Raw genomic sequence first — 15,256 nt, 5'->3', positions numbered from 1 at the left:
ACATAACATAACCATAACTCACATTTTTATTAAAAATTAAAATATTTAACAAGCTAAAGAAGATTTAGAAATTTTAGATTTGAGAACACGGTATCAGAATTTTTACAAAAAAGCCTTTTCTAAAGCACTGAATCTTTACATATTTTTTTAAAATTTGGTAATTCAAAACTGAAAACTTTAATTTTGGGCAAAAGTGGATGGACATGCTATTGCTCGTAGTTTTAAATTATTGACAGTTTTTATGATCGGTATGTACTTTTTCAAACTAAAAATTTTTAAATATAAAACCTAATAATGGCGAAATCGTAACTTTTCATCACTTCATCACCAAAATTGGCCTTAAAATAAATGAGGTCTCAAAGCCCGCGTTCACACGACTTTAATAACCCCCTGTAATTGCAAACAGTAAAAACCGTCTAAACACAAATAGTTTACACCAGAAATTATGCATCTGTGTAATGAATAGAGGCTTGCAAGTGAATTTAGAGCGGTTTTTCGCGCAACAAACTGTCGGTTTTGTAATTAATTTATATAGCGGTTTCACTCAATCCCAGATTAAATCTTGTATTGAAACTTTACACGCTTCGTAAATATTTATTTTTGTTTTATTTTCCGCGACCATAAACCGTTGCCATATGCATATATACAGCGTGAATCATAAAACCGTATCCTATGCAACCAACAATACACCATTAGTGTTTTTTGACGAGTGGTCCACTCGTGATCCGAGTGAAAGTTTGGCGACGGTCGCAATCAGCTTTTGCTCACCTTTTGCGTCTCTCGTATTAGAAATCTCCGAGCACACTAACGATTGCACTAAACTTTTATGGGGCCTAGTCTCGACCATCGGCGGCAACGCGGAGAAAGTCATCGTCTCGCGCTATCTGATACAAGATAAATGTTATTTCAGTTTTTATCCGAGAGATCATTTACTTTACGTGCATACAGCATCGGGCGCGTCTAGGCGGCTTTTTCTACACATTCCGGGCTCTTTTGATCTGGATTATAATTGCACGATCGCCGTCTGCGGAGCGAATTTTGTCTGGAGGAGCGTGGAATTGCGATGGATGCGAGTGCGTGAACATTTGCAACACTGTCACCCAGGATTACCGTCTAGGAAAAGTTATGGCAAATGTGCATGAACTAGATGGAGAATACGGGTTTGTGGAGATTGGATTTTACGTTGGCCACTCTCTCGAATGAAAAACGAGCAAATGTTGCAAATGACAAAATAAATTCATGGAAATCAATGGGTGTCGAGTCTGGATAAAACGATGGATGCTTCACCATATTGTCCAGATTTGGCTGGACACTGCTGATTTTTTTTTGGATTTATTGGTTTATTTCACGTTAGACAACACGACAAAAAATCTTTGTAAAATAGCTCAGTTTACAAATTGGACAATTTTAAAGTTACTTTATTGAGATATTTATAAAAAGATGGGTATTTTGTTTTATTTAGATAAAATAATTTGTGTTTCAATAAAGAATCATTTTTTTCTTTCTAACACCTCAGTGTTTTCGAATTTTTTTGGTAACAAAATTAAACTTTTTTATTGGGTACGAGAAATTTTGCCTCCTACTAGTGACCTGACCTGATCCTAGTAGAAATCACTAGGTGTCGAGTCCGGACAATACGATGGATGCCTAAGACCAATTCTAACTTTTGCAAGAGCTTATAATTTCTACAGTAGTGTAAATCTTTTGATTTTTTCGGTTCTTCTTTTTTGCACTTTAAAAAATAGCTTAATAAATATCTCGTAAGACAAAAATCTTTGTAAAATAGCTAACCTCACAAATTGGACGATTTTAAATTTATTTTATTGAGATATACAAGGAAAGTATGGAACCAAGAGGTTTTTTAAATCATTTGTCTTCAAAAAATAATTCTTTATTTATTTAAATGAAAGTTATATAAAAAATTGAATCGTATTTTGAGAACGAAATTTTGTTTTGGAGTTATTTGTTTTGTTTGTCAATATTTCCATTGTGTATTTTTTTTAATTAAACATAAATTTTATAGTTGTAACTCTTAGATCATAACCTTTACGATAAAAATAGTTTTATAGTGAGTTGCCATTTAAAAAAATATTTTTTTTTGTAAAACTCAAAAACAAAATTCAAAAAATTGAAAACTTTTATTCTTGATAAAACATCACATTTTTATAGTACTTTATAATTCATTAACTAGTTTTTCCAAAAAAATACATAGTTTAAGCAAAAAACGTTTGGTTTTATTTAAATAAAATAATTTGTATTCTAATATAGAATCAGCGGTTTTTTTTCTAATTACGAAGTTTGTTCAACAAAAATTAATGTTTTCGAATTATGTACTAATGTATTTCAGAACAAAATTAGGCAATTTCTTGTTGAATACAAAAAAAATTTCTAGTGATCTTAATGGAAATCACTGGGTGTCAAATCCGGACAATACGATGGATGTTCAAAAAACTCCAATTGTAGCTTGTAATTTCTATAGCAGTGTAAATGGAGACGTTTTTGTATGTCCATCACATTGTCCAGATTTGAAAGCTCTTAATTTTTGGAACACTGTTGTTGGTTTTTGTCATATTGCACTTTAGAAAAAAGCTCACTCTAATAAATATCTCGTAATAAAGGAAACAATTTTTTTTGTAATATAGCTGAACTTATAAATTAGGCAATTTTGAATTTACTTCATTAAAATGTTCACAAAAAAAATGTTTTTTTTTGTTTCATTTAAATAGAATAATTTGCGTTCTACGTATATTGAATTAGTGTTTTTTTTTTAATTGCGAATTTTATTCAACAAAAATTCAAAATTATACGAGTACGCGGAATTTTATTTTTTATGTAAATTCTTATAAAGCCGTTGTTTACGTTCATTTTTCTTAAATTTTGGATGTAAATTTCTCGGAAACAAATTATGCAAAAATATACCTCACAACGCAATATAAAATGGAATATACATAATTACTAAAAGATTAACCATTAGTTTCAAATTTGACTTGCTTTCTTTTGTAACATTATTTTTGTCCATGTTTGCAGAGCAGTACTTGTAAAAATGAATTAAACATTTTCTCTTATTACTTTTTACTCTTGATAATGAAAATGGGAGAAATATTGCACTCGTTATTTGTTATTTACTGTTTAGGATAATTTATACAGCCGTTTTTTAACAAAACATAATTTTTTGGTCAAGGAATTGAAATTAAAGGAGATTTTTTAATTGGTTTATTGACGGTATTTGCTCTTTTTTACAATTTATTTGTGTGTATTTCATTTATTGTTTTATTGACTATTTCATTGCTGAATGTAGTGATATTTCTGCTGCCGAAGAATTGAAAGAGTTCAAAGGACTTTCGAAATGTTTTTATCTTCTTTAAATTACTAGATTTTATAAATTATTGTTGCATGTTTCACCTACACCTTCTTGTATCTGAAGACATTTCCGTCGTTTGTATACTTTATTAATAAGGACATGGTAATTACGCCAGGAAACATTTCTTTAACTGCAATTAATTATTTTGATGCATATCTGCGTTTTATACAGGATGTTATTGATATACTGCTATAGCAAATAAAAAACAATAATTGTCTACATGAGTGAATATGGTAGTTGCATGAAAATAATGATTCTTAACTAATCATTAGTATTTATTTCAAAAATATGTATTATGACTTCCCCCAGATTTTTACTGCCTAGTTAATTAAAAAAAAACTCATGGTGGGCGAAGGCAATATAATAGGTTCTTGCTTCCATCTCTGCCACATCTGGAGGTCTCATTGCCAACGTTACATCTGAAAAAATTGTTTAACCATGTTGTGCCGTCACCAAATGTGCAATTTAAATTCTTGACGAGTGCCTAATAACGTCGTTAAATCAGCGCAAAGATTGCATAAAAAGTGCATTTTTATCCTTGTCGCGTCATTCGATCGACGTCAAGTCCGTCCTTGCCCCAAACTTTCGCCGCCCCCGACGATGCACTGTTGCCGGAACTGCCGTCTCGGGGGCCCAATCGGCTCTATATTTAAATGTTTTCCATTGTGCGATATAGTAAATAATGGGGATATTGCATAACCGGCGGTTGCCCATCCTGGGCGCCGATTTTCCCCGAGCGTTTCCGAGGCGCGTCGGCCCAGCCGAGCGGCGCTCGAGGAGGTTCAGTAAGTGACGACGCTCCGGCAGTTCAGCAGGACGCGACGCGAGTCCAAGAGTTGTCAAAGGTGCGAGTGTCGGCCTTGTGCGAGAACGCCGCCCCCGACGCCGGACCTTGTTCCATGGTGCAGTGCCGCCGCGTGTGCCTCCGACTAAGTACGACATGACCCCGACTCCGGGCGACAGCCCCCGGAGGCGGCGCGTGGGCGATAGGCATACAGGACGGTCGCTGATTATTTTTGATGCGCCAAGTGGCAAGGTCGCCGATTTTGCCACCGGGGCGCAAAATATTTATTTTGGCGCTAACGAGCGCAATTTGTGAAAAAGGCAGAAAAACGCGCGACCTTGACCCGGAATTGGGCCCGAGATTGCGACTATGAAAAATTTGTTTCTAAGAGATTTTGATTTTTGGCGCAACACTAGCTTGCGGGATTTAATTTTAAAATTGGAAAAATTGCAAAAGATCCAGAAAGATTATTTTATGTGTAAAATTATTATTTATTACGGTTTAGGGTGCCGGATTTCTGTGTTTTTGATGTGGGTAAGTTTAAATGTGAGCGAACGTAGCTACTCGGATTTCAAATTATAAAATATTCATTTTAAAGTAGAGAACAATACAGTTTTGCCTATTTACAGGTATGAATATGTTTAAAAAAAATAGAAACAGTCTTTCATTTTGAAAAACTTCCTGGAGAAAATCCGAAATGTACTTATTTCAAATTAAAAATTTGCTCAAAAATTTGTGGTTTTATTATTTTTATTTCAAAGTATATTTGTCTTCATACTAAAATAGTACCGGAATCTAATTTTTTTAATTATTTTAGTTTTGTATTTTTTTGTTGATTTTTATTTTATTAATATTTCTTTCGATTTGCACTCAAATTAAGTTACTTCAAGGTCATGTTATGGAATTTTGTCATTACGAAACCAGTTAAATTTTCAGAAACTAAAAAAAAAGACTTTTTATCTTTATCATTAACAAAAATTTATTTTGAAATGTCATATTTTTAAAATTTTCAATTTTAATGCCTTATTATCAGCATTTTTTTTAGGTTTTAAATCTTAAAAATTTTAGCATATTTGGCTTTTATAATTATGTATTCTTAAAATTCTATGTCTAATGCAAAAACAATTGTTTTTATTTTAATTTCTAAATAAACTCGTAAAAGGCTACAAAAAAAATTCAAATTTTAATTTACGGCTTGCAAAGATGTGCATTTAAAGATGATACTGTACAACTGATGAAAATAAAGTAAATTTTTAAATTAGTTAATACTTTTTCTGCACATTTTTTATTGTATTTGTAAAAATATAAAAAAATAAATATAATTTAACCATCAAGAAAATATTCCCATGAAAAAAATATGTACTTGTATAGCATTGTACAGGCTGTCCCAAATCTTAGGGCCGGCGAAAAAATTATTTCTAGTTGAGTAAAAAAATGATTGTACAAATGATTAATTTGTGGTTTTTTTTTTTCAAAATTTTAGAAACTAATTTTGAAAACAAAAAATTTCAAGTTCAGAGTATTTTCTACATGATAAAATTCCGTTAATTTTTAGTGGTAATTGTTGAAATAAAAGAATGCAAAATTTGATGCATTTTGAGTAATTAATATTTTAATACTGGAAATTTAAAATTTTGAATAATTTTTGTAGTGACTGTGTAGATTGTTAATTAATGTTGGTAAAACATTCCAACCAAAATTTTCAGTCAGTCCAGATTACTGTTTAACAGTCATTTAGCATAATTAGAAATTAATATTGTATCTAGTCATAAAAAATCTCAATAAAGCATCCACAAAATTTGGCCTAAAATTATTTTTAACCTTGATTTAAAAAAGTACAGTTTGGCATTTCTGCAGTTAAAAATTTTGTGCATTAGTATCAAACCTGCAGATCGAAATTGTCGTTTTTTGGCCCAAACCCTTTGCTTTGTCGAGTGTTGAAGATAAATAGTGATCTTTTTCGTGTAAATAAATATATCAGTCAGATGTCACCGTCTCGGTTTTCGTTTGAACCATTTGGCCCCATCAACGGAGTCCCAGTATTCAAATATACAGTTACTTTATTTCTGTTAGGTATCCAATTCATGTTATGTAAGAAAAATGGGAAGTGGGTCAGCTTATAAATAAAACAATATGCAAAAAATATGATTCAAAAATAAAGGAGTGTTTATTGCACACACCGGCCACAAGTGCGAAAGAAAATTCTCCAGCTCGCCTAATCCCTTTGTTCTCGTCGGAATCTCTTCGAAATTTTATTCGACTCGCATCCTGCAGGAATTTTCGAAACGCAGCAGGAATCCGCCGGTTATGGTCGCGGCCGCATCGATTCCATCGCAATCGATGGTCGTTACGCGATTATGATTAAAAATGAGAATGCCAGGCAACAACGTGGTTTCATAAATATTTTATCCTACATTCTAAAAGTGAGGGATTCAGTAGCCAGTATTAGAATGTAGTACGTTGGCTCCCGAGTTGTTTCTCTGTAGCAGACGTACGAATCAGATATTTTTAACTCGAGAACTATTTGCTTGTTTGCTGCCAAAATGTTTGAACTATGGCAAATAGTTCAGGTTCGTTTACTACAAAAATCAGTCGCGTCCCTTCAAACCCTCGCCTAATTACGTGCAATTCTTGTTACATAAACGATGAGTGGCAAAAAATTCAATCGGATCGTCTAGACGCCTGCCTGTGTCTAGTCGAGACGATTAAAGTTGGGCCAAGAGGCAACGATCAATGAAGTCTAACGACGTTGTCTGATCAAGAATCGATGATGGTTGGCCCGACTCACGTCTGCACTTGACGGTTTATTATTCTATCGACTGTTTAGTCTGCAGTCTAGTATTTTTGAAATTTGCAATTTCTAAAAATACTACCTCTCGTCGAATCTGACGCGATACAGTTAACAACGATGGGGAAAACAAGACCCAAGATATACAAACTGAGACGCTCGTGGTAAACACTGTTTTATGAATGATTTTTTACGCCAAACGCTACAAGCTTCAAGCAATTTCAAAATTTCTAATACGTTTACTAGAACCCAATGTGGTGAACAACAAGAACTTGAAACGTTTTTTTGACCAACGATCGAGGGAAACTACCAATCTTTCTCCCGGTTACTGAGAAGAGTCTAAAAATTTCAGAAATAAAAAAATTGATGAAACCACAAAATACCGTAAATCGGGGTTACTTTGACATAGTTTGAGAGGTTTTGTTCATGTAACTTTTTTATTTCTTGCAATATTTTCTTGAAAAAATTAGCATCGGAACAATTGATCCTTCTGCTTTAACAAACAAACTTAAAATTATGACTCAAGGTCATAGTTTTTTCAAAAAAAATTGATAATTTGGTGTCAAAGTAACCTCGAGTTCGGGGCTATTTTGACAATCCCTTTAATTATGTTAAAAATCAAAGTTATGGTAGCTTGGGGGGTACTGTGACACCTTAGAAGTAAAAATATGTAATATATGATGTAAATAAACTTTATTAAACTAGTTATTTATTATACAAGACGATAAAATTTGAATTTTATCTTTGAGAGCAATTTACTCAAAATTTACCGTTACGTTTGAGGAAAGTCAAATACTCATAAGTCATTTTTTTAAATAAAAGTCTCCAAATTTTTCTCTATTAAGTGGAGAGCTTAAGCAGACATAACAATTTTTTAGTCATCAGAACCTAATTTTAACAGCTAATAAAAAATATTATTTTGGTTTTTCTTAAATTTGTAATTTGTAGTTGGACAATACTTTGAGCTCCAGGTCCAACCCACGGAACCTTGATCAGTACGCCACTGGTAAAGGTTATTACAAATAAAGTACAAACTGTGTTTAAAATATGACGTTTCAATGGTTTATTTCTATTTCCTTCAGATAAAAACGTCTATAAAAATTTGTGACACGTGAAATGAAAATAAATTATTTTATTTTGTACTCAATGTTAAAAAGTGCTTTTATCAACTAATTTCAGTAGGTAAAGCAGTCTTTTATCGTCTAGTAAAATAATAGTTATTTATTATACAAGACGATAAAATAGAATTTTATCTTTGAGAGCAATTTAATATGCTTGAAAAGGTGTACAATATAAAATTTTACTTAATCCTCACTAATTTTGTAGTCAATTTGGTCGATATTTATAAATGTCAAAGTAAAATTCAACAATGAAATCTAATGTCAAAGATCGTTAGCAACTAACAACCGCAGATATACAACAAGGGATGTATTTTTTATCATCTAGACGATAAAATTTTATTTTAACATGAAGAAAAGAGTAGATAAAATTCAATTTTAACGTAGAGGATTTAATAAATATATATTTTCTTAAAAAAAATGAAATAAGTCATTTTTTGGTATACTATGGTTTTTATATGGCATAAAAATAAAATAAACATAATTTCAGTAGGTACCTATACTGAAAATGAAACAAAATTAGTAACCCCATGTTACGGTACCAAGAAATGTTATCCCAAATTCTCCCAAAAAATTGTGAATAACTCTCACATTGTAAACATCTCATTGTCTTTGATTTCAGTAGAAATTTATTATTTTGCAATAGCAAGTTTGTTGATGAACAAATCAACACCTTTTTCTAGAGCAACAAAATCTGAATAGTTACGATAGTTGACCTTTATACCTCGCTCCTGGTCTATTTTTAGTCTAATTTAAAAAAATGACATGACAATTTTTGAATTTTGCAATTGTAAATAGGCCAGCAAAACACAGGAAACAACCCAACTGTTCGTGACGTTTATGGTTTCAAAAACTGATCAAAATCGTCACAATTCTTTCTCGATCAAAAAAGCAAACTTTTTAATGCCAATAAGCAAAATTATTGTTACGACCGTCCTGTAAGCGAAATTCCAGAATTTAAGTTTTGGTTTCGTGGACTCTAGAAACACCCTTCAATTTTTGTCTAAAAGAGTAAAAAAGACAGGTTTGTTTGAATTTTGTCAAAAGTGGTTTTCTTTGGACGCCCCCCTGCCTTGGTTGAAGTTTTGCGTTGTTGTCAAGCTCTTTGGTTTTCGTTTGGCAAATGGTTGTGTAAATTGGAGTTAGTTGTTGTGTGATGACGATTGTAGGTTCTCGTCGTCGGCAAGATTAATAAAAGCGGTTTTTCGCGACAACATGTAAGAATAATTGAATATTACAATGTTGCGGCGGTGACGTTGGCGGGGGGCGTGCAGAGACCACAGTCTGCTGCTTCTGTTCTAAATGCGGGGCTGGCCGGCCGCCAGCTGCCCGCGTGGCGCGTGTGTTAATACACTGAGTGTCACAGAGAGTCCACGAAACCTATTGTACAAGGGGGGTATTGATAAATAACTGTCCTCAAACGAAAAAAATTGTATTTTTGCAGGATGGTAGCCGAGTAAGCGGAGTCGAGTGAGCTAGAACTGCCCCCAAGATGGTGTTGGGCAGCACCTTCGTGCGATGCAATGTCCATCCTCGTCGCGTTTCGAAGTCCTCCTCGACTTGGGATCCCACTCGCGCGCCTTCCATCCGCTAAACTGGGCCCTTGGGGCCGAAAGCAGTGTTCTAGTTTGTGCATAAGCGCCTCCTTGGAGTTGACATTTGAGTGCTCTCTGGTGGTCGCCGTCATCGCAGTGAGAGCCCTTTATGCCGGGACGTTGGCCACGATTTGGACCACGGCCCCGAGTCTGTCCCAGCGCCCCCTGGCCGCCCTCTGCCTCCTTGCCACTTTAACGATAGCGGCAAGGTGCTATGCGTCCTCGAACGCTACGCATCCTTTAGTCCAATTCAGTCCGACGCCCTCTTCCCTTAGTCCAATTGATAATTCCAATGCCCGACCGCATTCTTCCACTTTAGTATTAAGTAGGTTATTGAGTCCTCGAGTTGTACAAAGTGATACTAGCGTAATTGTAATAAATTCTAAAAAGTTGTTACATAATCAAAATTCTAACGAGACGACGACGCGCAAAAAACGATTTAGGACTAAGCGCGAACTTTACGCTTCAAAATACAACAGCATTTTCGAGCAGAGCAAGAGGACCACTGCGGACAAAATCGACGAGGATAAAAGAGCGGATGTGCTGGTGTCCAGTGAGACTGACAATAGTGTGGGTGATAGTGATAGGGTGAACTATACGACCGTGAACACTGCGCCAGAAAACGAACATCAAAACGATAGCAGCTTCTTAGACCAGGACGCACCAGCCGCACACTCTGAAGGCACGGAACGGCCCATGCCTCCGGTGCATGACCACGGCAACGCTTCATGTAAGTCAATCTTTCTTCCCTCTGAAACACCCACCGTGAGCTTTTATGAATTGCGGCAAATATGCGCATCCAAAGCCACGGACACCAAACACATCTTTGACTTTCCAGACACTTTCATGACAACTGAAACCTGAAAGTGGCCAAATAAAAATTTGAACTTGTTTTGTCTTTTCTCATCCTCAAAAAGAGAAAAAAAGTTTCAGAAGAGATTTGGGCTTTGATCCCTTATTTTCGTTTTGGTGCTTGTGCAACCAACTTCATTTTCCTCTGCAAAACTTTTCAAAAATATAGAGCAATATTGAAATAAGTGAGCAAGGGAGGAAAAAGTACGTTTTCTCTCACAGGTGGACAACACTCGGGCAGTAACCACCAAGGAAAAAAAAACACTTTTCTTCAGTGTAAAGAAAGAAAAACTTTAAGACTAACATTTTCAGGACATACAGGAGCTAAAATTTTTACCTCGCTGAGGGGTAGTTTTCTTTTCTTTCTAAAATTAGAGCGGTCGCAGAAAAAATAATAATTTAATTGCGATGTTTTACAATCCTTAGAAGTTTGAATAGTTAGAAGCTTATTTTGTCTTTCTTATTCTCAAAAGGGTCAGTTTTCTGTTTGTTGTGCAGATTTTTGATCACTATTTGAGATTTGGTCTTTGATCGCTGTTTTTCGTTTTTGGTGCTTGTGCATTTTAAAATAAACATATTTTGAAACCGACTTCATTTTTTATGCAATACTTTTCAAAAATATAGAGCAATATTTCAGTTAAGTGAACAATAATTATTTGTATTACAAGGAAGGAAAGTGTATCGTTTTCTCTCACAGGTGGACAACACTCGAGTAGTAACCACCAAGGGAAGAAAAGACACTTTTCTTTGGTGTAAAGGAAGAAAAACTTTAAAACTAACAGTTTCTCTTGATATCTCAGTATTGCCATTAAATCTAACAGCATGTTTTATCATTTTCTATGAAAGAGCTAAAATTTTTACCTCGGTGAGGGGTAATTGGCCACTTTTCTTTCTGAAATTACAGGGTAAAAACTTACTTTTTGTTGGGGTCGTAGGAAAAATAATAATTTAATTGCGATTTTTTACAATCCTTAGAAGTTTGAGTAGTTTGAAGCTTATTTTGTCTTTCGTATTCTCAAAAAGGGTCAGTTTTCTGTTTGTTGTGCAGATTTTTGATCAGTATTTGAGATTTGGTCTTTGATCGCTGTTTTTCGTTTTGGTGCTTGTGCATTTAAAGTTAACATAATTTCAAAAATATAGAGCAATATTTCAGTTAAGTGAACACACCCGGGCAGTGACCACTAAGGGAAGAAAAGACACTTTTCTTCAGTGTAAAAAAAAACTTTAAGACTAAAATTTTCTTTTGATATCTCAGTAACGCCCTTAAATCCAGCAGCATGTTTTATCATTTTCCATGAAAGAGCTAAAATGTTTACCTCGCTGAGGGGTAGTTGGCCACTTTTCTTTTTGAAATTAGAGTGGAAAAACTTACTTTTTGTTGGGGTCGTAGGAAAAATAATAATTTAATTGCGATTTACAATCCTTAGAAGTTTGAGTAGTTTGAAACTTATTTTGTCTTTCTTATTCTCAAAAAGGGTCAGTTTTATGTTTGTTGTGCAGAATTTTGATCACTATTTGAGATTTGGTCTTTGGTCGCTGTTTCTCGTTATTGAAAGTAAACAAAGTTTCAAACCATCTCATTTTTTCCTAAATTCAAAACTGAAATAATTTTTGAACAAAATACTACTTCAGTTGCCGAGAGCTCTTAAAAAGGGATTTTGACTAGGTTTTGAGATTTAGTGTTTGGCTGCTGTTGTTCGGTATTGAAAGTAAACAAAGTTTCAAACCATCTCATTTTTTCCAAAATCTCAAACTGAAATAATTTTGGAACAAAATATTAATTCAGAGCTTGAAAAGGGGTGTGTGTTTTGGTGATTTTGACCAGATTTTGAGACTTGGTGTTTGTCCGCTGTTTTCGTGTTGGCGCTTGGCGTTGTGCTGTTGTCGTCCTGTGCGTCGATTTGGCGTCGCCGCGGCATCTATTTGGAGAAGTGACGCACGCCACTGTTTGCTCCGCTTAGTCTGGCGGTCCTGCCCGACCCAGTCACCGTCATTGCCTATGCACTCGCTCATTATACCATTTGGCATGATTACTGCATTACTAATAATGCCCGAAATAGCCAACTTCTTCCCAAGCCGATCTCCTCACCCACGTCCTGCCATAATCGACTACCTGAAGCGGATCCTCCACATCATAAACCTCCAAGATTCATGTAATTTAGTGGTATATTGTTGCACGAACCGGCGAGACAAAGATACGATCTCAATTTGCAGCAGATGCTATCTGGTCCTCCGACTTAAATCGTCCAATTCCAGAACGAACGACCTCTGGGATGGGTTCGCGACGTCCATTACCGAGAATTTATGCATCCAGCAAGTGCATTTCGTCCGGACATGCATTTTTACAAAAACAAATTGCCCACAGATTGGGATCGGCGGTGACACGGGAAAGGTCAAGGGTGGTGCCATGCGACCAACAGATGGGAAAAAGATTCCAACAAGAGCTGAGATACACTCCCGTTTTAATAACGTTTTCAGACTATTAATAGGATGGGATTCCATTAGAACTAGGTCGGCTCGAGGCTGACACGACTCGCCTAATCAAAAATCCCACAATTTTTAACCCGACTCCAGGATTCATTCATTCAAAACCAACCACTTTTCAACATCTTGAGTTTTTGTCCAGAAAGCGGCTCCGAAACGTCGAAATTTTTTACAACGACTTTGGTAAAACGATACATCTGTCAGTGGCTTTGTAAACAGACAAAAAGCGTCCTAATTTTTGTCCATGACAAAAAAGGACACTTGACTAATTGCCGAGAGGTTGGAGATGGGGGCTTTATGGAGTTGCGTTTCTCTTTATTTTTCATGTTTATTGTAACGATTGGTTTCGAAATGCGTAAAGCAGATGTCAGAATGTTTGACGTTTCGGGATAAGTTGTTTATAGAACAGTCACTTCTTAGGGTTCAAAGGAACGCCGACGGAGATCTTTATTTTGACCAATTGAAATGTACCCAAATAATAAAAAGCAATCTTTGACCGAATTTTTGGGCTGCATGAGAAAAATGTCTGATTTCTGATTAAAGTGTTGTCACTTTAAAGCGTCGTTTGCGTTGATTGACAGTAATAAAAGTCTGGGCAATGCCAAAAAATGGCCGTTGGGGGAGCGACGAGTCCGCGCTCCAATGGAATCTGTATATTTTGGTTTGAAACCTTGATAAATTTTGTATTTATGGGTTGTATAATAATAAATGCGTAATTGTTTATTTTTGATTTTAATTTTTTCTAAGAACTAGACGAAAAACATCAAAAATTAAAACATTTTATACGCAAATATAATTTTATTTATTTAAAAAAATAAAGATTTACATTTGGGTTAGATAGTTATTTTTAATCTTTACAAATTTACAAGAGCATTAACATATTACAATAACTCTTTATTATTTCTTCAATACTTCGAATAAAAACACTAGGATTAATTATATTTTCTATTATTTTTCTATGTGGACCTTGGTTTCCAGCTCTGTTTGTCCTAACATTTTAAAAAGTGCAACATTTTATTTATGATTGTCACTTACCAATCTCAAGATTTTGAAGCCACATTCATGTACCTGTTTTATTACATTTATGCTCATATTAAAAAACTGTTCAGTCGAAAGTGTTTTATGAAAAAAGTATCCAACGGGAATGGTGTATTTGGTAGACAATCCATGAATAACGGAGCACAACAGTTTATTGGCTAAAATGGGCTTTTTTCCTATTATTTCGTTCTCAGTATTTGCAATGCCGTAAAATGTATTTTCTGTTCGACTATACTCCATTTTTTCTTTAATGACCATGTCATCTATAATAAGGGAACATATTTTCTCAACGTCTTTTAAATTATTGCCCTCAGCAGTTATTCTGTTTTTAATTAAATTAATCAAGCCTGGATCCCCTTGAGAATTTCCCATATATCTGTCTAAAATTCTTCTGGATGGAGCTTTTAAAAAATGACTTCTTCTCGCAAATTCACCTTTTGAAGAAATGTACCTACAGACAGTACAATGACGTTCTGTAACTTCAGACCATCTTGGGTTTTTTAGGGAATAATTATAAATTTGATCAAGTAAAAACACAGCCCTTGGTTCTAAGTCCTTTGCATCTGACTCAATTTTCACTACACAATGTTGACCTTTACTGTAATTGTCAATTTTTTCCTGCATTTTCTTTAGTTTTTCAAGTTTTTTTTCATACAGCTTATTCGACTTTTGAAATCTTAAAATTATATAATTTTTGTCAAATGACTCTGGAGATTGGCGACACGGTGTAGAAATTATCTGAAAACGAGTAATTTTTTTATAATTCAAGAGCAAGGATGGAACTGCATTTGGTAACAATTTTTTGTTTTTATAATAGCTCGTTATTTCAAAGTGTTTTCCACAGATCACGGAATTTGGGGGTATATTGCCCATGGTACCAAATATTCTCTTAAGCCATTCGTTTTTTTGATTTCTACTTTTTTGAAATTGATGTAAAATAACATCCTCTTTCTCTCCTTGCCCACAGTTTGGAACACAGCAAGTTTGGATACTTGGCATTTTAAAAATTATAATGTAGTGTCTGAATGATATTGATACTGGGCTTCTTAAGCTGAAAAAATGAATTAGTTGTGTGACAGATCAATATTTTATTAAATGTATCAACAACTGTAACATTTAATTTCTTGCAGATTTTCAAATTTCACAAATTACAGTTTCCTTTGGAGCGTGACGCGCGCGTCATCTACCGGAATTTACCCTTTTGACAAGTTCACGATTTTGGCCTATTGTCCAGAC

General features: G+C 34.6%; 1 protein-coding gene across 1 annotated transcript in view; it reads left to right on the top strand.

The window, feature by feature from the left end:
• Positions 1-4,160: 4,160 nt before the first annotated feature.
• The window catches only part of LOC123015249, a 102,226-nt gene continuing 91,130 nt past the window's right edge, over positions 4,161-15,256 (top strand). The window contains 2 exon segments of the mRNA XM_044414884.1: positions 4,161-4,294; positions 9,496-10,376. Of these exon segments, the coding sequence (XP_044270819.1) occupies positions 9,575-10,376 (802 nt within the window). The 5' untranslated portion in view covers positions 4,161-4,294; positions 9,496-9,574.

This window comes from Tribolium madens, unplaced genomic scaffold (assembly GCF_015345945.1).
Source record: "Tribolium madens isolate multiple individuals breed KSU strain unplaced genomic scaffold, Tmad_KSU_1.1 Scaffold_97;HRSCAF=244;Tcas5.2_LG3a, whole genome shotgun sequence".
Taxonomy (NCBI): Eukaryota; Metazoa; Arthropoda; class Insecta; order Coleoptera; family Tenebrionidae; genus Tribolium; species Tribolium madens.
Note: the sequence above shows the minus strand (reverse complement) of the source record. Positions and strands in the feature narration are given on the sequence as shown.